Below are 24,828 nucleotides of genomic sequence, written 5' to 3' on the forward strand. Positions count from 1 at the left end.
ATCTTGTAGCTTGGTTGCCAAAGAAATTAGCTCTTTATATGGTGAAGCAATGTTGACAGTAAACTCTCCTTTCCATCTCCTCCCCAAAAGAAAAGGAAGAAAAGCTAAGAAAAACAAGGTTGCATTACAATTCTGGCAACATCAGCCACACTAATAAAATCAAATTCAATGTTGGTTTACGACTTTGAATTTATGTGACTGCACAGGATCAAAGGATTTGTATCCCACTGGACTGCAAGGTCTATAGTTCATGGCAAAAAACCTCATCAAAAAGAACATTTTAGTAGTAGGGCTTTTCATTTTAATCAGCCACAGTAATAAAAAAGCTGTTAGGTGTCCAAAAACATTCTCCCAAGATCAGAGACAACTTGCTCTCTACTACAATCAGTTTTCTTATTGGATCCATACTGACTCTGTAGATTTTGTCACTGAAACTTCATCTTCAACTTGTTTTCAGCCATTTTTTGCATTGCTTTCACATTTTACATGCCAGATGTAAAATATGCCACATCATCATGTAATTCCCTGGCAATTGAGAAGTACTGTGGCTTATCTCAAGTAAATTATCATCAAAACAAATAATTCATATAGCATTTTAATTATCAGTCTATATTTCTACATATTGTATTTTAAAGTATGTTATTTGCAATGTTCAAGGTATTTTTTCCTCATTGCATATAATTTTCTGAACACCACCACAGAGAATAGGTGTCAGTATTTTTGTGTGCATAGTAACTGAGGCTGTCCTAAGACTATGGTAACAGCTGCAAGTGAGAAGTAGAGTAAGATAGTAACTACAAAGTTTCTGATAGGAAGGGAATGTTTGGATTTTGCATGTTAACTGGTCATGGTCCTAGTTCAACAAAAGTTTGAAAATAATTTTTAGCTTATGGTGTGGTTTCATACTTTGATTACCTTTGCCTCAGAGAAATTGCATGCAATATATCATTTACGTTTATTGGCGTGTTGCATTCCTCATTCCATTCTGCAGAATTTAAATGTTTAGCAGAGTTTAACAATATTTAGATATTTTGCCAATTAAATTGTCCACAAAATTAAGTTTTCATGGAAATTTATAGGTTGGTGTCAATTTAGCTGGGTACCCATTTTTTACATATTATTTAGGATTTATTTTTCCTAGCATAAGCTATCTTGCATTTAGGAGAATCAACACATAGTCACTTTCTATAAGGATTGTTAGCTTTTGAATGGCATGACAGGTAGCTGCTACTTCTTGGCAAATTCTGGTGGGTGTGGTATTCCATTGTCTGGGAATTCACTGCTGCCTGAGATACATGCAGGCTTAAAGTGGGCTTTGTCAGTGAATATTTTCATGGGTTGATTGTTTTTAAAAGCATTCATTCAAATGAGAAACTTTAGTATTGGTGGGAATTTTATAGTTTAGCTACTGAACGTTTAAAATCCACATAAAATGTTAAATTATCCATTGTTAATATTTATTTATTAATAACCTGAAATTTACCCCTTTAAGAATATGTTGCTAACAGTTGGCTGTATTATGTATTATTTCATCTAGTTTTTTAGAGTTTTTTATCATTTGTCTCAAGAAATAACATTGTTAAGCAAACGTGCCTGTGGTAAGAAGTTAGTGAATCCAAGGAATTAATAATTTTCTGTTTGATATAAATCAAGAAGAATGTAGATTCCAGTGAGATGTCTCTGTAGGCACAAAGATTCCACAGTAGAGTACATCACTTACTGGGTGGTGAAGTGGACATAATAGGATTCTTAAATGTGGAGTGTGCTATGGAATACAATGAACATCATTAGAGATGTTTTTCTATGTATTTGGATTCATAATGCTTGCAGGATCTTGAAAGTTTACCAAGAAATTTCAGGGGCACATCAAGGGCTCTATCTGATTATTTCATTAGAAGTTATGGAGAAGTTATTTACCCTTTTTAATTGGGTTGATCTGAGTAAAGTGGTATGTATGTAGGACAGCTGTAGAAAAAGAACTGGAGATGAGCTGGTGTGAGCTATGTGTTGTATAACAAAGTTCTCCAAGTGATTTAATTTGTGTAATCTTAAATTGTTAGATGGTGGTTCTTAACCATGAAAGGACTGAAGGAAGGATGTGTATATGTGTGGGAAAGAAACAATACCTAGATTAATGTTACTTGACAGAAACATTTACAGAGCAAACACAAGATAATAAGGATGAGGAGCACAAACTTTATGGCATCCTGGAGATAACTCTGTGAAGAGCATGGAGAAGAGCACGGAACATTAATGGATAATAGAAGGTCCACAGAGAGCAGCAAGAGAAGATGCTGGAGCTTAAAAGAATACAGGACTTTCTGCAGCCCGTAATAAAAGGGGCAGTTTGTATCTTATACAGAATAGTCTCTTAAAATACATAGTCCTGGTCAGCAAATATCTAGAGTGTCCTTGTCTCATAGATGTGCTTTGCATGGCTGTTCATACTCTTTGGGGAGTGATAAAAGTGGAAATGTGTTTGTTACCTTATACTTAGGAGGTCACTGGAAAGTTATCACTAGTGAGAAAGAATCAGAATCCCAGAGTCATAGAATATACTGAGTTGTAGGGACCCATGAGGATCATCGGATTCAGCTCCTGGCCCTGCCTAGAACACCCAAGGGTCATTCCATGTGCCTGATTCAATTCCTGTACCCACTGTATTCTACTGTCAGCCTTTGGCCAGTTTATTTGTACATATTGAGTTTAGTGGATCTGTAAGGACAATGAGTAGGAAATAGCCAGGGGTTTTGTTTGTTTGTTGTCCCAACTACTTTTGCTTCATTTCCTCTATAAAGCTATATATTTATTATTTTTAAATTGGAAAGAGAATTGGACTCTGTATGCATTGGCTACATTAATATTTAGAGATCTGGGATTGCTTGAAAGAGTTCAGTCATTACTTTTTTATTGTGAGGTGTAGGAACAATTCTTACTGTGTGCCCTTGACAGTGATGATATACCATATGTAACTGTTATGTTTGTTGAGGTATTTGTTAGAGAGGAATTTTCATTTTTATGTAAACTGGCATGGGTTTAACTTTTTTCCCCTGTGAAGAAATCCTTTGCTAAATCTCTGATTGTTGTTAAAATTTAAAACAAATGTATGTTTTTTCAAGGGCACAGATTCAACAAAAAAGAGCTTCTTTTCTTTTGTAAACACAATAGAAGAATAAAAAAGTGTGAACTCTTCCAAAAACTGAAGATTAAATTACTTAGAATGAACAAAACCAAGTTAGAGGCTCTCTCTGAAAAATTTGCTTTTCCTCTCTTTTCTGTGCACACTACTTGACTGGCCAAAATACTATTAAGAAAAAAAGCTGTAAAGTATATTAAAATAAGCTTTTAATTGGCAACTCAGTAATTCTTGTCTTTTTTTTCCTTTTTTTTTCCTTTTTCCTTTATTAATATCCTCCTCTCTAGAAAATAGCCATATCTTCTAACTATATCCCTTGATACTTTGTGTCTTCTTTGTTCCCACTTTTTTTTTATTTTCATGGCTCGGCATAAGTAACTAATTAGACGTAATAATCACTGTATAAAAGTCAGAGAAGGGAATAAAATCAAGCTCACTTTCTCCCTAATATGTTATTTTTCCACCCTAATTAGAATAAAAACTTGTAAAAGTGTGTGTTTCTCAGTTAAAGAAGAGGTCTGTCTCTGATATACCTAGCACGGCTTTGTTCATTAAATATGTGTCATTTTTACACAGTCACTTTTCAGAGTAGAATTACACTGTAAACACTCAGGGAAAAGTATTAGGCATTGACAGTGAGCATGAACTTGCTAGTTTCAGAGCAAAAGTTATGCATATTGCTTGTTCTGAACAGTATTTTAGGGAACTTTTTTTATGATTTACTGTTAAAATTCTCAGCATTTTTAAACATTTTTGATGCAAATAAGTCTGGACTAATAAGTTAGCAACTGTTTTCTGAATGTAGATGGCTGTAAATTTATACTTTCCTTGTGTTCATACATACAAATTGTTCTACAGCTTTTCATATTAGAGCAGTTCTGTGCCATGGTTAAAAGATTTTGTTCACATAAAATCACATTATATAAAGCAGTGAAACAACAAAAAATGTACTTCAGTTGACTGCGTTTAATTGACTGTAATTTACTGTATGGACCATATGAAATGAGACTAATCTTCCTCTCACATATCAGAGCACAGTGAAAAGCTGTCACATTGGTATTGAGATTTGTCCTTGTCAATCCACATTTTAATTCTAAAGACATTTAGACAACCTGTTAGTTACATGAATGAGAGGATTTGGTCTTTTTCTTTTGTGATTAATTTATGATTTGTCATCTGATACTTTAATGGTTAATGACAGTATTGTACATGGATTCAATATTTGGAATTTTTCTTCCTTGAGCATATGCTTCATCATTTCCTAGGTCACATGGGACCAAGGCTGAGTTGTTGGCATTGTCAGAAAATATAATTTGCCCCTTTTCTCTGTGTTGTGTCAAGTCACTTAGCAGGTGCGAAAAGGAGGTCACTGGAGACGTACACCAGAGGGATGGATGTAAAGGGAGAAAACAGGAAGACACTAGACAGCCAATCCAAGCACTCCTGTTGTTTTCCAGGTTACAGTGTATTAGTATTTTTGGATATTTACATAATCCTCTTACATGTATTTTAGTAAAGAGAGGTCTTTATTTTTTTTAGGGATGGCTTTTATTTTACCCATTAACAGAAGGAATTTATTTAGGCAGAGGGTAACACAGGCCTTCTAAACTTAAATATAAATGTCTGTGTTTGAGGGATCTGAGTCAGCTGGCATCACTTGCTTGGTGAATTGATTTTACCTAAGGGAAAATGGATCCTGTCCATTTCAATGGAAGATACCAGACAAATCTCGGCAAATTAAAGAAACTGATTTGTAAGTACAACTGCACTAGTGAGTCTTGAAAAGCAAAATAGACAAGAACCTTCTTTAGTTAGAATCAGAGGTGCAAAAAAGCCTGCATTTCAAGCAAGAGCAGATTTGGAGGCAAAAGACATTTTATCAAGGAGGATAGACAGAACTGCCTGTTTATTCAGCCTCTTCAAAATGGGTATTGGGTGGAAGCAGAGAGCTATGGAAGAAAGGAAAATGAGGTACATTAGTCAGGAAGGCCAGTTTTAGAATTCAGAATAGAAAAGGGCAATTGACAATACTCAAGCTGAATTACGTCTTGCAAAGGAAATTTAAAGGTTCACTGAAAGTATTTTTCAGCAGTGAAAGCAGAAAGGAACTAAGGAAACAAGGGGAGCATTATCCAGTAAGGGTGAGGTGGAGACAAAAGGCATTGTTGATTTAACGTAGAAAATTAAGACCAAATGAGCTGCCCCGAATTTCAATAGCAGTGGTCATGAACACAGGGACAGAATTTCTCTTAAACTGAAAAAACACACAGCTTTTAGTACTGAATAAAGCACAAAGATTACTTTTTTTGCATATGACAATTCTTTTTATCCTAATACAGAGTAGACTCAATGAGTCTGTGATGTGCTGTCCTTTGCAGATCTTTTCCCCATAGAATTGCCACACCACTGATCAATCCCTTCTGTGGCTATGTACACTGCAGCCCTCTTTCTTGAATTGCAGCATGTGCATTTTCATACTGTTTCCTTGTCTGATAAAATTATTGTGAATTCTGAATTTTGACTGTGTACTTTAGCTTAATAGCATAATATTATTTGCCTATTATTGACAATTAATGCAAGAAAGATTGTGCCAAAGTAAGGAAACTTTTTTCAGTAGCACATTGCTGTGTGAATTAGACTTATGATACTCACAAGGTACTTTCAAATTGATGATTGAAATCTGATTTCAGCACATTAGAGCTTTTTCTTTTAAGCTAGCAGTATGAAAAAAAATAGTAATAAGGCTTTATTCATTCATGCTTCAAATATGGTATTTGTAGAAGTAACCTGGGAAAAATATATATCTACTTTCATGGAAATTTAGGCAGCTGTATCAATTCTGTGTGTGTGTACAGGCGAGAGAGTAATATGTCAATGGCTGACTGGCAAGAGTCACTGATACAGTGGAAAGCCAGAGAACCTCAATAGACCAGGGCTTGAGGGCTTAATTTGATACTCTCTGAAAAAGCAGATTATTGCTGCAAGAAAATGCAATGGTCAGGGGAATAGAAATATGTTCCTTGCAATAGCTTATTTGGTATTGAATGTAGCTATACAATCCAAATTTCTCAAATGAGTGCTGCTGGGAAGCAAGCAACCAGGCTTCTATACCAGTCAGCAAAGTGGCAAATGCAGTTTTCAAATGAAAAGAAATATATCTAAAGCTTACTGATGAACATCTCCCACATTGTTCTTTGTAGTCTTGCTTTCATTTTATACAGCAATTTTACAGAAATTTTCTTTGATAGGATTCAAAATCCTCTACCCTTCTTCAGAAATAATGTTCATTCATGTATATAAGCTTTAGTTTCAGCTGCTTTCTATTATCTTCTGCTCCTCCAGCCTTCCTCCCATAACTTCCCTCCATCAAATACCTTGCTTCCTGCTGAAATAGTTTTACATTTCATCTTGCCTAAGATAGTTGTGACCAACTACTACATTTTGATGATGTTTGCTCTCCATTCGATTTATCATATGACTTTAGAGCATTTTATCTCATTTTAAGAAATATCTTCCAGGAAGCAGGCCTTTATTAAGAATATGTATGTATTATTTACACATGTATATATAAAATAGCGCATATGAATATTCATATTCTTGATACTTATTAAAAGTATTATCATAGCTATATAAGGTAATCTTACTTTGGTGAAGAATACTTACTTTGAGATGAAAAGTAATTAAAATAAAATTGGTTTCTTACTTATTACTAAATAGAAATATTACTTATTTTTTGTTATTACTAATGCTTAGTGTTTTTAGCTTTAATTCTTGTTTATAGGGTTTTTTCAAGTTACAGAAAATAATTCTGAAAACATGCAAGTTTTATGCTTTTTCTTGCTTTTCATTCTTTCACCTCAAATATCATTTTGACTTTAAACTACCAATTTTTTATTGTAAATTAAAACTGGAGATCTGTATTTGGAGATGCTTATAATACTAACACAGTTGCTTTTATGCCCATTTAAATGTAATAAATAGTTTTGTTAGATACTGTGCTTCTTTTACATTGTGTTTTTAAGGTGGCGTCAGATTTACTGCTGGGAAAATCTTTAACGTTCAAAGTAGATTGTTCTGTGAGGCAGGTTTTGATGTCCAATAGGAGTAAAGCACTATGATAAAAAAACTCCAGTTAAATTCCTTAAGGCAAACTTATTTCATTACCTCATTTATGGATCAGTATGCCAAGTTTAAAAAGAAAGGCAATTTCTTTGGAGCAATTCAAATGGCAGAAAATCTTGTGATAGTTGAATTGAACTAATAATAAAGATGAGTGCCAATAGATTAATAGTAGGAAAAGGAAGAAAGCTAAGTAAATTTATTGTTATAATATTTGTTCTGAGTCATCTATAAAACTAACCAAAATTGAGTTGTTTCCAATGCAGATCTGTTTGATTCTCTCTGTAAGACTTCAAACTTGATTTCCCACCTTTACACTTGCCAGTGTAAAGGAGCATTTTATACCCAGTGTGTTCAGATTGTTTACTTTGGATTTTGTCCTACAAAATTGATTAGAATCCAAACTGATCATACTCCTGTAAGTATGCGTATCTTGTTTGCATATCTAGTCAAACTTCATTTCACAATATAAACCCACAACTATTACATTATCTTTTCCATGTTGAGCTACAGATATGTGACTTGGATGCCCATTACTTAATGCTGTAAACTAGTAGCTCTGCCCTAATACTCAAGTTGGAATGGTAAATAGTGAGTTTTGTGTTGCCACTTCTGACAAGCACTTCATGGGAATTTTAAGTGTAAATTCCTGTGCCTGTAGGAATTTGGGAAAATCACAGTTTATTAGCTGTTTCTGTTATGAGGTTGGCTTCCCTTTTGTAGAGGGATCCTGGAAGAACCATGAAAACTCTCTTTCAGGAGTCATTGCCATGCAAAGAATCATGGTAATATCAGCCAGCTGTCTGATTGTATCATGGCATAACAGAAAATAACTTGTAGGGACCTGATAACCTGAAATAGCAGTATTGGATTGTATTGGATTTTTTAAAGGAGGTATTTCTGTGCCAAATGTTTCGTATCTTTCTGATGTATAGTAAGAAAAGTGGGGGTTTTTTCTTACTTACTTAGTTATCCAGTGAAATTGTCTTTATTCTCTTGGTTCTAATGTTTATTTTCTTGAATTGTAGATTAAAATATATCTAGAAGAAATGAAATTTTAATCTAATTGCAGAGATAAACTTGAAGAATTTAGGTGTACCTCTGTGAATTTTATTGATGATAACACTTAAATAGATTAAGATATTGTTTTATTTAATGTTTTATCTTGAATGAATTTCAATCTCCATTGTGTTTAATCTGTTTTTTACTTCCTAACATGTTATCTCTCTATATATGTTTATATGACATATATGAAATGAAATAAGCAATAAACTCATGTCAGTAAATAGAATAACATTTGAAAAAGCTACCTTTTTTTCATAATATACCATTAATTATTGCATTCAATTAAAAACTGGTAAGTCTGCTTAAAGATAAGGTACAACTTAAAATTTGCCCAAATTGATGTTCTGGATTTTTCCTTACAAAATATATTTTGTTGAAAGACATCCTGCTTACATTTCTTTTATTTAGTAATTGTCCAGTTATATGATAGCTTGCAATAAAACCATTTAGAACTGGGAAAGAGAAGTATTTCCCACTTTGATTAAGAACATAGCTCAAACGTGAAGATTTTTAACAAACTACGAAATAAACACTTCAAAAAATATTTGCACTAAGGATGTTTTTTATTGTTGCTCTGCAGTCTCAGTTTGAACTCAGGGTATTCCATATTCGTGGAGAACATGCTGTCTCAACTGCTCAGCTTGAGGAAACCATTGCACATCTGAAGAATGAACTTGATAATAAATTAAACAGAAGAAATGAAAAAGCAAAGGATATTGGTGTTTCTACTGAAGATGATAACCCACCAAAGACATACCGAAATGTATGTATTCAGACTGACAGAGAAACTTTTATAAAGCCTAGTGAAGAAGAAAACAGAGCTGTGAAAAATAACCAAATAGTACCCAAAAAGCTTAATATTTCTTCTTTGACACATAGTATATCTGCCCAAAGTGAAAATAAGGACAATTACAATGTACAGTCATCAGAAAGTGTCTTGTCTTGTCAACCAAAGCAAATGCTGCCTCCACCACCACCACTACCACCTCCTCCCCTTCCTGATTCTTCACTGTCTGCTGTAGTTCCTCCACCACCACCTTTGCCAATGGGTCCAGCTTCACTGACATCTCAGTTTGGATTGGGTCCACCGCTGCCACCTCCACTTTCTGAAGGCTGTAGGAATTTTCAAGCACCACCACCACCGCCACCCCCACCGCTTCCGGGGCTGGGACCTCCTGTTCCTCCTCCACTGCCTGGATCTGGGTTACCTCCACCCCCTCCACCTCCTGGGCCTGGGTTGTTTTTTAATAGCACTTTATCTTCAAACCAAGGTCCTCGAAAACCTGCCATTGAACCTGGCCGTCCCATGAAGCCTTTGTACTGGACACGAATACAATTGCAAGATAACAGGTAAAATATACTTACTTGGACTTGAGCTGCTGCTTACAGGTCAGTGTAGAGACATGAAATTTACATAATTCTAGAAAAAAACCTGAATCGGTTCTAGAAGTCTGAAAAAATAAGTTGTTCTAAAATATCATATTTAAATTAAAATTGTATGTATTATAAATGAAAACTTTTTGCATCATAACAAAAGCATGTTTTATTTGGGCTTTTTCTCCTAATAATTCAAGCGCTGCATGGATAACTGTAGTGACAGAGTGCTTCCCAGATTTAGCACTAAAGCATAAAAGGGTAGCCAAGAGATTAGAAAGATATTTTATTTTCTTAAAATTAAGTCTGTGTTTGCAGTAGAATTGAAATGTTAAAGTTTGGTCAGATGAGAATTTAGTTTCATTTTTGTTTTCCAGTCACTTTGTGATCCATTCTCCAGAGAACCATATTGTGTCCTCCTCTGTGATTCCAGTTCTAGAAACTGGAAACAGTTAAACTGGAACCTAACCTCTGTGCATAATTCTGTCAGAGCAGGAAGAATAAAGCATATGTGTAAATATATGCAGCTCAGCAACCTGCAGCATGAAGTGTCCATTATGGACAAGTCTCAGTACTGATAGAGACCTCTACAGCTTTTAAAAAAATGGATATAAAATTTTGAAAATAATATCCCCCTTACTGTGATGTAGTGCAGGGATAGAATCCCAGATGTGTTTGAGGGAGGGATGCCATCCAGAGGGACCCTGATATGCTTGAGTAGTGGGACTGCAAACAAGTCCAAGTGCAAGATCTTGTACTGAGTTGGGGCAACTCGCAGTATCAGTAAAATCTGTGATTAGAGGAGGTAGATTTGGGTAGAGTATAAGGAAGAAATTCTTTACTGTGGGAGTGGTGAGGCGCTGAAAGGTTTCCAAGAGGAGCTGCAGATTCCTCGTTCCTGAAAGTGTTCAAGCCCAGATTGGATGGGGCCCTGCAGAGGCTGGTCTACTACAAAGTACGCTGTTTTATCTATTAGTTTGGAAGGGGTCATTTTGTGAACAGGCATAAATAAACGATTTTTGGCCAGGTTTGTTTGAAATTATCCTACCATCGTTTTTTATGCTACCTGCTTATTTAGCTGACAGGAGAAAAGCAGTTCTCCCAGTCACACTTTCTGAACCAGCATTAGTACCTTACTTCCACAGTTACTCAACTGCTCTTTTTGGATTTGACTGATAGTGACTTTCCTTCCTGTGTTTATTACTGTAATACAGAGCTCATTAGGAGGCATGGATCAAAAAGGATTTTTGGGGGATGCTTAAGTGACACAGACTATTTTATTTTAATGAAGAGTTGTTCCTTAATTCGGGTCCCGTATTAATGCAAATAATGAAATTACATTATTATTGGGATCTTAAAGTTGAAACCATTATTATCTGTGTTAAAAATTATGTTAGCCTAGCAGCAGTTACCAAGATGCTAAATTTAAAGATTTTAATAAGCTAAATTATATTACTATAGCCATAATGCATCATAATATGTGCTATACAGTATATACACACAGTATGTTACTTATTATTATATTATTGTTATATTATATTATTAATATAATATACTGTTAATTTTTAGAAATTATTATAATTTATTCTGTAACAATGATTTTTATAAATTATGTATTTATTTAAATTATTTAATATTATAGTATTTTATTTTCAGGTTTCTCTATTATATTTAAACACGTTTGAAGTAAATATCTTCATAGCAATTAAGTGAATTTAAATATGAGTTTTATTTTACTTTACAGCTCTGAATTTATTTTGATGAGAAAGTACCATTATTCTGGTGTAATAAAACATTGTAAGATGTCAGTATTTTATATAAAATATCTGACAAGAACAAAGAAATTACTGAAATGTCAGTTGTATAGTCTTAGTTTTTCAGAATTAAAAAGAATTGAAATTTTTTAGAATTGAAATATTTTGGAGCAGGAATCTTGAACATTTCGTTTTTACTTTCCCAGTATTTCTTTGGCATAATTGTTTCATAGTGAATAAATAGTTAGTCCATAAATAAACTTTATTGAAATTCTTCCCATTGAATCAATTAAATAAAAGCTTTCTTTCTGAGACAAAAGTTTTTGCAAGGTAAGGGATAATTCATAGCATTCTGATGAACTGCTAGTTACCAGATGTAATGGTCCAGCATTTTCCTGGTCTGTATTAGAACTGGAAACTTCTTCAAGGATTTGCTGCTCAGATCAGAACCTGTCCCGGACTTCTGTTTGCAGAGCCAGAAAGAATCCTTCATTCTTCAGTATTGCTAACACAACTGTCCTGGCGCAGGGACAAAAACTAATATCAGGAAGCATGAAGCTGTGGAGCTCTAAGCATGTCCTGTGACATAGAATATGCTGCATCAGCAGATGTTAATAAAAAAAAATGAAAAGTTCCTTATATGTTCATGATAGTTGAGCATTAAGTAGAAAATAATCCTGAATTTGAGAAAAAAAAATTGGCTCCTTTTGAATTGGTAGGTATTCAGTTTTGTTGCATATTACATCTATGTTTAGTGACATCAGCCATTTGTATTTTGTAGTGGTTTTCTTCACTTTTTTTTAATTGCAAATAATTTCACTGCCTTTTAGTGACATCTGCTGGAAGATGTGGTCCCACCTTCTACTGATAAACAGACAAGAACACTCAGAAGTTTTGTCCCACATATTTTCCTGAAATTGAATATTTTGAAACAAGGCCCTTTCAGAATTGATGTGCAATGTTTGTAGCACTACATATTATTTTCCCCTATTCCAGATAAAACTGGAGGATTGTGTAAACAAGCTCCCAGCTGATCCAAAACTAAATCTGGTCTTGGATGGCAAAAAAAGAAAGATAATCCACATTTAAAATTTGCAGTTGGTTGAATGGAGAAGAATACTGGCTAGTCTCCCAAAATATAAGCCACATAATTACTCTAGTTTCTCTGAACTACAACAAGGATAAATATGAGCATACAACATCTATGGATAACATGAAGGTCCTATACAAATTTCCCCAAACACACTTAAAATATGCTTGAATAAAGTTTGTTCACTATTTGTTGATATTGTTTATTTTTATAGGTCTAGATAGATTACTGGGAATTTCTCAAAAAAGCTGACATTGGAGTACTTCTAATCCTAGTTGAAGTGGCAGCAATCTCCTGACATGTATTTGCACAAGTTGCCATTGTTGCACCAAGAACGGTGCAATGCGAATGATGCATAGTCTAGCAGGCATGGACTAAGTTGCTCAAACTAATAACTAAAACTCATAGGAAAACTTTTAACTCCTTACAAGAGCAAGGTATAGGAAAGGAATGCTCTGTGTGTTGCTTTGAGTTTAAATCTATCATGGATTTTCATCTATTATGGTTAGATCTATTATCGTTTCTCATAAGGTTTTGAAATTTTATTATTACCTTTCCCTTTATAGGAAAACTGCTATGCCAACATTATGGGAATCACTGGAAGAACCTGATATACTTGACACTACTGAGTTTGAATATTTATTCTCCAAAGACACCACTCAGGAAAAAAGAAAACCATTATCAGAGACTTATGAAAAAAAAACCAAGGCCAAAAAGGTATTTATTGTTTCTTTTTCTTTTTTTTTTTTTTTTTTTTTTTTTTTTTTGTGTGTGCGTGGTACTGTTTAGTCTTTCATTTTGAGAAAAACTCCTTTTTAATTTTTGGATTTTTTGTGAATGAGCAAGAAATAAAACTATGGATTGCTGATTCAATCTCAAATCTTTTGCTTGAAAATGCAGGGCTATTATTTACCTTGGAAAATCTTTTACCTTTGCTAATGAAAGTTCCCCATCCTAATGAGGTAGAAAAAATACTGTACAGGAGAATAGAATTAAAGTTCTAATTAGTATCTGAAAGTGACAGTATTTTGGCCATTATTTGCCCTTGAGCTGATGTATAATTAATGCCTGTCTTTAGTTACTCCAGCAGACCTCTCTTCCACTGAGATTAATTTTGTTAGAAAAATGAAATTTAAAGCAAAATTTTAAATAAGGAATGCCAAATTTTTTTCAATATAGCCAAGGAGTTGTGTCAGGAAGGGGCAGGACAATCATGTCTTTGATGGCCAAAGCTACATGCAGTAGCTGTGTCATTGCCATAGCATTTAGACATGATCCATTACAGAGGCAGCTGGCACTTGCCAATTGGGACGTGCAGATGGGAAAAACAAATGCCATTAGTACTATTTACTGCCAGAAAAATTCTAGACTGAGTAATAATCAATACTGTTTTCCTAAACCAGTATGATTATACATCAGAAACTACTGAAACATTTGTGTTTTAAATTTCTTTGAGTTGACCTGCTGGGAACCACAAGAGGGCACTTTGCATGTGAGCTGTGCTTGCTACCTTCAATTTTATAATTCATAGAGCGTGAAATATGTATACATGTTGGGGCTTTCAGATCTTTCAGAACATCTTTCATCATAAATTCCCTGTATTGTGTCTTAATGCAACAGCTAATGAGAAGTATCAGTAAGGCTGTAGAATTTATAGAACTCAAATTCATGCGATGCAACAGGTGAATAATTTAAAATGGGGCCTGGATGGGGACATGCTGGCATTTACCAAAGAAATAACAGTTACAGTCCTTCAAATATTAGACTGACGCTGGGCATGAACATCTCTGTGAAAAATATTTTTATATATTTTACTTGGCAAATGCTAGAAATGAATGTGATATGTAGCAGCAGCTGTATCCATAAATTCAATTTGTTCACATATCTTATGCCTTCTTTCTAATATTTATTTTTACATTTCATTAATTTTCCTTTTTTTCAGAAAGAATTATGTAATAGGAAATACAGGTTTCTAAAGAACTTTGAAGTATTTAATCACTGTAATTTAATGGGGAATTAATATGCAAAAGTAGTTGCCTTTGTATTTCAAAATCTCAGTAATTATGGGAGTATATCTACTTTTCCAAGGGGGTGACAGCAAACCAGGTACAGAATTAGGCCTGTATACTGAAAGATGAAATTATGCTTTTCTCTTTCCTTGCTGCTTTGCAAACTAACTTACTTGTTTTAGCAGCATGATTTTTTAGTGATCTCTCTTGGCTTATCCAAAATTTAATTGGGTAGTACTTACAGAACATATTGTTATAATAATATGCATTATTTCTCATGAGCAACTAGTGTATTCTCATACCAAGACATCCTTTTTATTTCTCTCAATGTTTTAATTATTCTGCTTTGGTATTAGAGGCAATAAGATATTTTAAGACCATGGGTATTTTACTGAAATTAAAGAAATTAAAAGGGTTCCTTTAAAGTACTGTGGAAACTACAAAAGTAAACCCCCTTAGAAATAAATTCAAAATTATATATATTACTATGTCTTTAATTTTGAAAACCGATGGGAATGTTGATGGTGTTACGAACCATGGGAACTGTAGGATTTTCTGTAAGAATTTACCAAAGTCATGGTCAGTAGTGTGAAATTCCATCATTGGGTCAAATTAAAAATTAAAAATAAATCCACTTTTAGAATTCAAAGAAAATGTTCATTGAGTACAGAAGCGTTTTCTTATCTTGTATCCTGTCTTTTCATCTTTCTCAGTTAAATGACTCATAGTAGCAGCTGAATGTTTTTACAGACAGTTGGCCCTCTTAGATGGTCCTGTGTTTTTCTTTGTCTCTCTGAAATCCCAGATATGTCCAGTGGGTCAGTCTTGGTGGGCTGCAAATGTTACAGTAGTAGAGAGACATTTTATTTGCTTTATTTACTTAGGAGGATTTATTAGTAGATAATAACAGAGAACTCCTGTAGATCAATATAAAATTGTCAGTTTGACTGGTTTCATTTCTGATTTCTTATGCTTCTTTTGGCTCTCAACGTTTCTTGCCTTTTTCCTAACAATTATATCTACTATGGTTTTAGCAGGAATTTTTTCTTTGCTTCAGTACATAAATTTCTGCTTGTCTGATCTTAAAAATGGTACTCGTGTCACATTATAGGAAATTGTATAGTCTGGTAAAAGATGCTTTCTACAGACATTAAGAAACACAAATCTTATATGAGGCTCACCATATAGATGTAGTTGACGCCATGTCGTTATGTACTTACTTATAAATTCCTTTTTCATGTTCACTAAAAAGGCCTTCAGAGCAAGTTATAGGTACAGCAGTGAAGCTGTAGTTTGTGTTTGAAATAGTTAAGCTGTTTTATTTAATGATACCTGGTAAGACTGACCCACTCCGTGCGCTAACCCTCTTCTCTGCACAAACTATGCCTTATTTCATAGCATCTTACACAAACTAAGTTCAGCTTCTTTGGTTTTGAGGGAAATGACAGACCAATAGATGGTGCAGGTCAGCTTATTAAAATATGATTGTTCAATACTTTGCCCTTGAATGAGAGTTACATCAGTGCCTCACAGTCAAGTTCCTTTTTCAATTGGAATTAAGATTTTATCTTTTGAATTAGAGGGTAATTGTTTCTCATTTAACTCTTTTGCAATTCCAAATAAAACAATATTACTCAGTTTATTCTCAGAATTATTACTTTTGTGAAACCAGTTGGAATAATCTGTGTGCTTAGGCTGTGAAATAAAAGCTTCTGTGGAAAGCCTATAGAAATTTCAGTTCTGCTCTTACCCATTTTCCAAGTGTTGCTGTATGGCAACACAGATTAAAAAATTCACTGTATGCTCTGCTTTCTTTTACTTACAGCTGATAGACACCTGCCATTTTCAGCCAGAAATGTCTAAATGTCCTATATAAGCTGCACCAGGGAGATTTAGGTTGGACATGGAGGAATTTCTTCACAGAAAGGGTGATTAGCCTTAGGAATGGACTCTTCAGGGAGGTGGCAGTCACCATCCCTGGAGGTGTTTAAGGAAACACTGACTGTGGCACTCAGTGCTGTGGTCTGGTTGACGTGGTGGCGTTCAGTCATAGGTTGGATGTCAGAAATCTTTTTCAACCTGATTGATTAAGATAAATGGAATGGCTGGTCTATTTTCCAGTACCATTTAGCAAGTTATGCTCAGAAAGGAAACTTCTGAGTATATATATGAATATATACATATATATTTATAGTCATATATATTATATAATTACAGTATAATAAAATGTTTCGTAAAATGAATATTTATAATATATCAATAATATTTCAATATATCATCAATAATATTTCTGTTCATGCATATATATACTCAATGTCAAAATAGAAGAATACACTGGGGACTCTGTGGACTTCTCTGCTGGTTGTAGTTACTTTGTATTTTCACTTATTTCTTGAATAGCAAAATGCTAGCTCTGCAGCCACCACCTATTTGTGAGAGGCTTCAAATGTACTGAAATAGATCCTTCACAAGGCTTTCATATGTCTGAGATCTCATCTGACAGACAAAGATAAGCACAAAGCTAATGCAATTAACCACAAGGTTAATACGATTAAGAATATTCAGCTACCTAAAAAATAAGATGGGGTACAGCTGACTAACAGACTAGTAATAGTTCAGCAGAAAGAGTCTTGGCATTATAGTGGCTCACAAGAGGAATATGAATTGTCAAATCATGGTAATACTAAAAATGCAAAGCAGAACTCTGATAGATCAAGAAGTATTGCTTGCAAGACGCTACTCAGCCATGTCTCAGTTAAGATCTGTATCTACATTTAGGCACTACAACCCTTCGTTAAAAATTTGCTAACTGTAAAGAGTCCAGAAGAGGGAGAATAATGAAAAGTGAAGTAGTCTCTAAGGAGAGAATCAAATTATTATGATTGTTTAGTCTAGAAAGGAGAAGGTTGATTGGGACACACAGTATAAGTGTAATCAAGTGCATGCAGCTGCTGCAAAGAAAAATTATGAAAAGCTTTCTAAGAGCAAGGATACCGAAGGAATGCAGAAAAATTTTGGCTAGGGAAATTGTGTTTCTGTATTTGCAGATCTTTAGGAAAGTTTGTTTGGAGTGGTACACATATAATTGATAACTATCTTGAAGTGCAGAAATGTTGTCTTGTTGGGCAGAATGACATTTTGAGTGCCTTTTCAACATCTTGATTCTGTTAATCAATTGAAAGACATAAAGTTCACCTTCTGCCCATTGTCATATGGGTTGAAACAGCTGGCTATACTTTTTTCAAAAATACTTTGATGATTCCCAAATTTGTTGCATTCATGCCAGATAGAAATGGCTTATTGGGTTACACTGATTTCTAGAGGCTTCTGATAAGTGTGTGGGGGAAGAAAGGAATGGAAATTAGGAATCTTAGCAGCAATGGTAATACAACTTAAAGGACTGCATAAAAGGTGATTTTACTTATTTTTAGAAATATAATAATTTATTTTGGAAAAATATAGTTCATTCACTTGATGATGATACAATGTAAATCCCATATAGGCTAAGCAAAGGTCAGGTGTACCTTTCTAGTAAACAAATATATATACATAAGACTGGAATTTTTTTATTGTAATGTTTATCTGGGCTTAGAAGCTCTGCAAACTGTGTGGCTGCTCATGCTTCTTTGATCTTGAAGCCCTTTGGAAAATGTAGCACCTTTGGAAGAACTTTAAGGTTTTTTTCCAATTGTACACCCTCTGAAATAATGCAGGAAACTCTTGTTCTTGCATTTATTTTCTCTGCAAGTATGCAATCTTTTATTTAATGTTCTATGTATTATGTAGATAATGATAAAAAATAGTATTCTGAGGCTTTGATATTATGTCTTGACAATAGAATTTGTTTTTTTCTGGTTGGGAGAATTTACTGGCTAGATGAATATATTAGTTATGTCCCAGTATTAAAACAAAATATTGTGCAAGTTATATAAACATTAAAAATATAATTATTCTCCCATAAAAATGTTTTTTAATTAAGACTAGATGCATTATAATCTTATATGAAGTAATGTAATGCAGTAAATGTTTGGAGTTGATGTCTGTGAAATGGAGAAAAGATGATTGCTGATGTTCCCAGAGACTCTAGGTAGATAAATAATATACAGAAGGAGTGGGATTTATTTCATAGTTATTTTATATTTCTGAAGTGGTTGAATCTGCAGCAGGAAAAGTTCAAATTATTGGAGGAAAACAAAAGTCCCTTAGCTCCTGAATATGAATCAAATAAATCGAAGACATATTCATTATATATTAACCTAATATTCTGAAATCTTGAAAAAGAGATATTTAAAAAAGATGTATTTGCTGCGATTTTTTCCATGTGTATTTTGTAGCTCTATTGCTAGATTTAGCACATATTTTGACGTTGTGTTAGTTTTTCCAATATATTTGAGCACTTGTTAGTAATTTATCCTCAAAAACTCAAGTATTTTCTATACTTTTTCAAGAAACAGGATAGTTGGATATTTGTGATGCCACTCTGTCTTCATCTTACAAAAAAAAAAGAAGAGCAAATGTCAAGTAATTTGTGTCAGGTGTATGCTCCAAATAAAAGTCCATCAATCATTTTTGGCCCTTTAGTGCAATGATTATAATTTCAAAGACGCAGGAGGACATTAAAGATAATGGCTTTTCTGTTGTCTATTATCTCTAACAGACTTCACATAATTATTAACATGTGTTCTCATTTACGAAGAGTGTCAATATTTTGAGTGAATTGCATTTTTTTAACTGAAAGGGATATGCCTGTCAGCAAGTTTTTTGTCCATCTAACTAAATGAGGAATTACAATTAATAAATTTTGTGTTTCCGCAAGAAGGGCAGATATTGCAGAAAATGTTGGAAGCTTTGCAGGGGTGAAACACAATGACTGTCTTCAGCTGTCTGCATAAGATAATAAACAGTGTTCAAACTTAAGCAGAAGTACTAAAATGCTAGTGCATGTTCGTCCGAGGCAGTCTCACTTTCTTTTTATATTCTGATCTGAGAAAAATAATGGCATTCCTTGTTTATCACAAAGCCCTGAAGTCATGTTGAATATAGAAATTATCCACAGGGTGAATATCTATTTTGTGGTTTGTCTAATTTTTGCAGTTCTGATAGGAGTAAAGATATTGAGAAATGTTTCTTACTAGCTCATTCACACCTCCTATTTGAACCTGATATATTGCCATTTGTGTGTACTTTAGAAAAAGGCTAAAAGTAGTGGTGTATTCAAGCTAATAAAATTGTAAATAGGCTTTAAAAAATATAAAGCTATGGTTCACCCACATTAAGGAAAACATAGTTAAATTTGGCTCTTCCTTGAGTAGGAATATAAGAGATAATGTCTAGTCTTAAGCTTCTGAAATTTCATTGGTTACTCTTGGATTGTTTATGCAGAATGGTTTGAGGGACATACTTTGGCTTCTTGTGCAGAATATTCTTCTGTGTTTGCACAGGGTTTCAGCGATCCAAACATGGGTCCAGGCTGTTGATTTGCTGTAAAAGTTGGTGAGTGGGAATGGAGGGAAATGCTGTAATATGCAGGACAGCTTTTTAGCTTATGGCTTTTCTCAATAAATTTAAATATTATGGAAGGAATCCATGCACCACCAGGAGGAAGGCTTTAACTTTTAATCACTAAAGTAAACTGAATCTCATCAGATCTCGGCACCAGCAAGTGTCCTGGTCAGAATGTAGGCATTGCAGTTTGACAGAACAGTAAAGTCTGCTGTACAATATTTAATGAAATAAATTTCTGGCTACATTAGAGGAACACCTTCTAATGGGAATGACAGAATAATTTATTAGTGTATTCAAGCTTTGGTATATCTGCACTTTTTAATTAGATTCTAAAGATTTGAAAGATGTAGATGCCACACTTGTGTACAGCAAATCAGCTAACTTAACATTAAAAAATAGGGGAAAACCAGCAAAAATCAAGTAATGCTATGGATCAGTGAAATAAAGGAATTATCACCAGCAGTCACAATTTTGTCACTAAGCCAGAAGATGCTACATCCATTACAACAATGCATTCGTAGTCTGGAGAAGCAACAGGCAGCTGGCAAACCCCACCAGCTGGCACAGCAGCATCAGCTGGCTTGTAGCTGCTTACCTGTCACTGCCAGCTACAAGCAAGTCCCAATATGCTGAGAGGTGATCAGTGATTTGTCTTTTAAAAGCATAGACTAAATAGTTCAACACAGTCTTTACAAACTTTCCTTTTATTTGCCTTATGTTTTTACTGAACTGAAAAAGTGTTGATTTTTTTGTGTCTCCTTTCTATTTGGAATTCACACACATATGTAATTCCCCCTTAGTGACAGAATAACCATCATTTGGGACAAAGTTAGTGTCTTTGAAAATTAATTCTCTGTTTTACTACTGATTATATATTTTAACTGCAAAATCTTTCAAGTTCCACATTGATTCTAAAAATCTATGACAAAATTTCAGTACAATACTTAGCATTATAACTATGGGTTTGAAGTAGGTTTATGCTTAATGTAAGCTATTCTGTCGTCATTTTCCTCCATTTTTGCTCTCTAATGAATTAATTATTAGCTTTCCGTTACTTGGTTGAAGCTACTTTAGGTAGTCTGCATCTAGCTTGATGCCTGGTAATTGTGACCATGTGTACATTTGTCTAAAATGCAAGTGAATATACAGTCAGTTGCTGTTTCAAATCATTAATCTCTAGTTTAACTTTTAAAATTATATAGGGCTTTCTTTAAGGATTTTCTCACAAATTGTTTAGGAGGGAGGTCTTGCTTAGTGATGTGAGCTAGTTTGATCATATCTTGAGGATATAGTAGCACTTGCAAATACTTCAGTGGAATGATTTAAAATGTCATATTGTCTACAACAGCTGTAGTCTGGAAAGGTTTTGCCTCAAACTAGGCATGTCTAATGGGGTTTATGACAACCTATGAATTTGCCCTGAACAAGGTCAGCTTGGAGGTCAGTGAATGCTGTACAAATTGCATACTGCTCAAACCTGTAATTATCCCTGTAAGAAGTTAATGTGCTGTGGAGTTCAGCAAATTCATGTAAAGCTTCAGAGATGACCATGATAAACCAAGCAGTTACTTACATTTGCTCAGAAGAATCAGTCAGCAGGATGTGATGCTTCCACAGCGTTCAATTAAGGTAACTTGGAGCAAAATCATCTTGTCTGCTTGTGTACTCACGAGATAAAGAGCCTGAATATTTTGTCATTTGAACAAAACACTTTCCACAGTATTAATTTCTTAATATCCATCATATGTGCTGTACATATAGGCAGAAAAAAAATCTCAGGATAGATTTTTTCAAATTTTGGTAGAAAATATACAGTATCTACTTTAACATAAATTTATTATTGAGTACCTACAAGAGGAACCTAAAATATCTGTCAGATCTTTGTTGAAGAGAGCATTTGTTCCAACTTGTGCATGTATTATCCAGTTTCAGTACTCTAAATAATTGTAGGAATTCATAAAAATCAGAAGGTTTACTATCTAAATAAGTATTTTCATAGGCAAATATTTGTAAATCACATAAAACACAGGAAACATTTTTATGAGTTAATATAAATTTTGTGAGTTAACTGTCTTTGAGTATCACTAAAAGCATTCTAGCAATCAAGAATAATAATTGTTTTAAGTTCTTACTATGATTAAATATCCAAATATAAGTGCCACCTTTAATTTAAATAATAAAATTAAATTTGGAGAAATATAGATTAAATATTCAAATACTAAAAATATAAATTTTGGGAAAAACATAGCTATTAGTTTTAGTTTTGCATAGGAGTTAGTATTTTTGATAGTTCTTGTACATTAACACTATGAAGTAAGCCATCTGCTTGGATCAGAACATTTTGTATTTTTGAAGAATTTGTGTTTGTATTGCATTTTGTGATGTGCTCCTGTCATATCTTTCTTATGAAATAAATCAAAATCACAAATACCAATATCCCAGACATTGTGGGAAATAAGTTTTTTACATTTGTAACATCTGAGCAACACTGATCCCTTTCTTTATAAGTAATTTCAACCGGCCAAAATAACATAAAGGTTTCTCTTCCTCCTTTCTTCCTCTCCCCCTAAACTCTCATCAGAAAGTATTACAGTCTGAATGTCAGTATATTATACTCTCAAATATCTGTACCCAAATGTGAAAAAAATCCTGAAATCCCTGTGAAGTGTCAACAGTGTGGAATAAGCACATTCAGACATGAGCAAAAGAAATACTTTGAGTAGTGCCCAGTGTTCCAGAAGTAGTTCTCAGAGGACATAAAAAGACAATTCTTCAATTCTTGGTCAGGAATTGATTCTTTGCTGAAAAAATAGACATAAGCCTGTTCACACTGAAATGTAAACTACCAGACAAACTCAGGAACTTGTGGTGTACTCAGTGTCTTTAATAGTTCATATTTGTCATTTAAAGAAAAAGGGGGAGAAAGTATATTCCAGAATAAATATTTGATGTGCCTTTTTCTTCTCCTATGTAACAGCATCCTACAAGTAAGAGGTGATGTTCTTTGGTAGAACTGGTGAGAATTCAGTCTTAAAATTAATTTCTTAAAATTCATTGTCAATTCGCAAATTAGCTTCTGTTATAAAAGTGGCTGAATCCTTTCTAGAGTATTCCCTTGATCTCAGATCATTTTGCATCACCTTTCTAGATTATCAAATTGCTGGATGGAAAGCGATCTCAAACTGTAGGAATTTTAATATCGAGTTTGCACTTGGAGATGAAGGATATTCAACAAGGTAAGTCTTTTTCTCACACTTAATGTATTATGCATGGATACTTTATCATAGCCCTCAGATATTTTATCATAGCCCTCAGTATGTGTATTGAATAGTCTCCTAAACTACCAGAAGAATCATTCTTCCAATATATTCCAGTTTATGTAAAAGTTTCACCTAAAAACTAGAATTAAATTTAGGTACAACTCTTTCTGTACCTTTAGAGTTAGCATAACACTTTCAGTACAGTGTTTCCATATTCCTCCCCTACAGTTCCCTGCTTTTTCTAAAGCAAGTCATCCACCAACAGGAATGAAACGGAGGGCTTATGCATAAATCTTTCAGGCTTCAAGCATGCAGTCAGTATTTTTTAATATTTGCATTTTGCTTCATTAACACTATAAGAAGTGCATCCCAAACTGATGTTACCATGTAAGAATCAGAAAGAGAATTACTGGATGGCATTTTTCAAAGCATAGGGCTAGTCAGTTGTAAATTCCATTACTGGTAGAAATTATTTGAGTTTGCCAATACAACTGTAGAGAAATACTGATTTTTCAGAACACTGGGGTGATTGAGAGTCTGCTTATGTTCTGGATTTAAAAAGATATTGTTTAAGGATATTGTTTATTTCTTTTTCACATTAAGAAAAGGAAAATATTCACCATTTAAAACAACTGCTGGAACAACTCAAGTTGATGTCTCCTTTTTTGCTATTGTTTTCCCTCCATCACATGCAAATACTGGGTAGGGTGTTGAGATGCTGCTGGCATTGATTATTATTAATTTCAAAAGAGCCTTTGAGCATCTAGCACTTTAAAAGCACAAGGGCTTACAGATGTCTCTTGGGATGCAGAGGAATAAGGAAAAGAAGGCATAACTTTGTGTCTGCCAGTATTGTGTGAAAGGTATCAGAATGAGATGGAAAAAACCCACTATTACTAAAGGTCTAAATAATTTGCTGGCAGAAGTGTCAGCAGCACAGGGATAGGATAGAAGCTTTATTACAAAAACTGGGTAATATTCTTAAGAATCTTCAGAGATTGGTTTTCTTTTTATTTTCCATGCCATAACATTCTACTAAAATAGAGCATCTCTATCTCTCTCAGTTGTTCGCTGTACTTGTGTGGCTTTTGAAATATTCTGGCCAATTTATACCAATTCTGAGAAACCATAATGACCCAAATATCCAGGTATATATCCAATAGCATTTTTAACTTGAGGCAGCAGTGCACTTTTGAATCACATGTATCAGTTGCCCCCTTGGCTGTGTTTGCATTGCAGAGCAGTCTCAGAGTGCACAAACATGCTTCAGAATCAAATTAAAGGAGAAGATTTGCTTCAGGGGCATGCCATCAGTCTCCATGTATAGCAGTCTCTAAATTCCCCAGGATAAGATCAGAGATAGTTAGAGCTCCCTGAAACATCTATAGTGTGAACTGTTGCTGTCTACACATCCATTTTAAGACTACACTACTTGCAGTTGTAGATGCAGCTAATGTAGTTCTAGAAGTTTAATGAAAACTAGAGTGTTGGTAGAAGAAAGACACCAAAACAAATG

At 34.1% G+C, this 24,828-nt stretch overlaps 1 protein-coding gene across 4 annotated transcripts in view; it reads left to right on the forward strand.

Annotated features, from left to right (window-relative positions):
* Positions 1 to 24,828, forward strand: part of FMN1 (formin 1) — a 172,260-nt gene that overhangs the window by 73,819 nt on the left and 73,613 nt on the right. For all 4 annotated transcript variants that reach the window (XM_058025797.1, XM_058025796.1, XM_058025799.1 and 1 more), the window contains 3 exons: positions 8,901 to 9,670; positions 13,105 to 13,255; positions 23,201 to 23,288. In XM_058025797.1, the coding sequence (XP_057881780.1) occupies positions 8,901 to 9,670; positions 13,105 to 13,255; positions 23,201 to 23,288 (1,009 nt within the window). The remainder of the gene's footprint in view (positions 1 to 8,900; positions 9,671 to 13,104; positions 13,256 to 23,200; positions 23,289 to 24,828) is intronic.

The sequence above is a fragment of the Melospiza georgiana genome, chromosome 6 (genome assembly GCF_028018845.1).
Source record: "Melospiza georgiana isolate bMelGeo1 chromosome 6, bMelGeo1.pri, whole genome shotgun sequence".
Classification (NCBI taxonomy): Eukaryota; Metazoa; Chordata; class Aves; order Passeriformes; family Passerellidae; genus Melospiza; species Melospiza georgiana.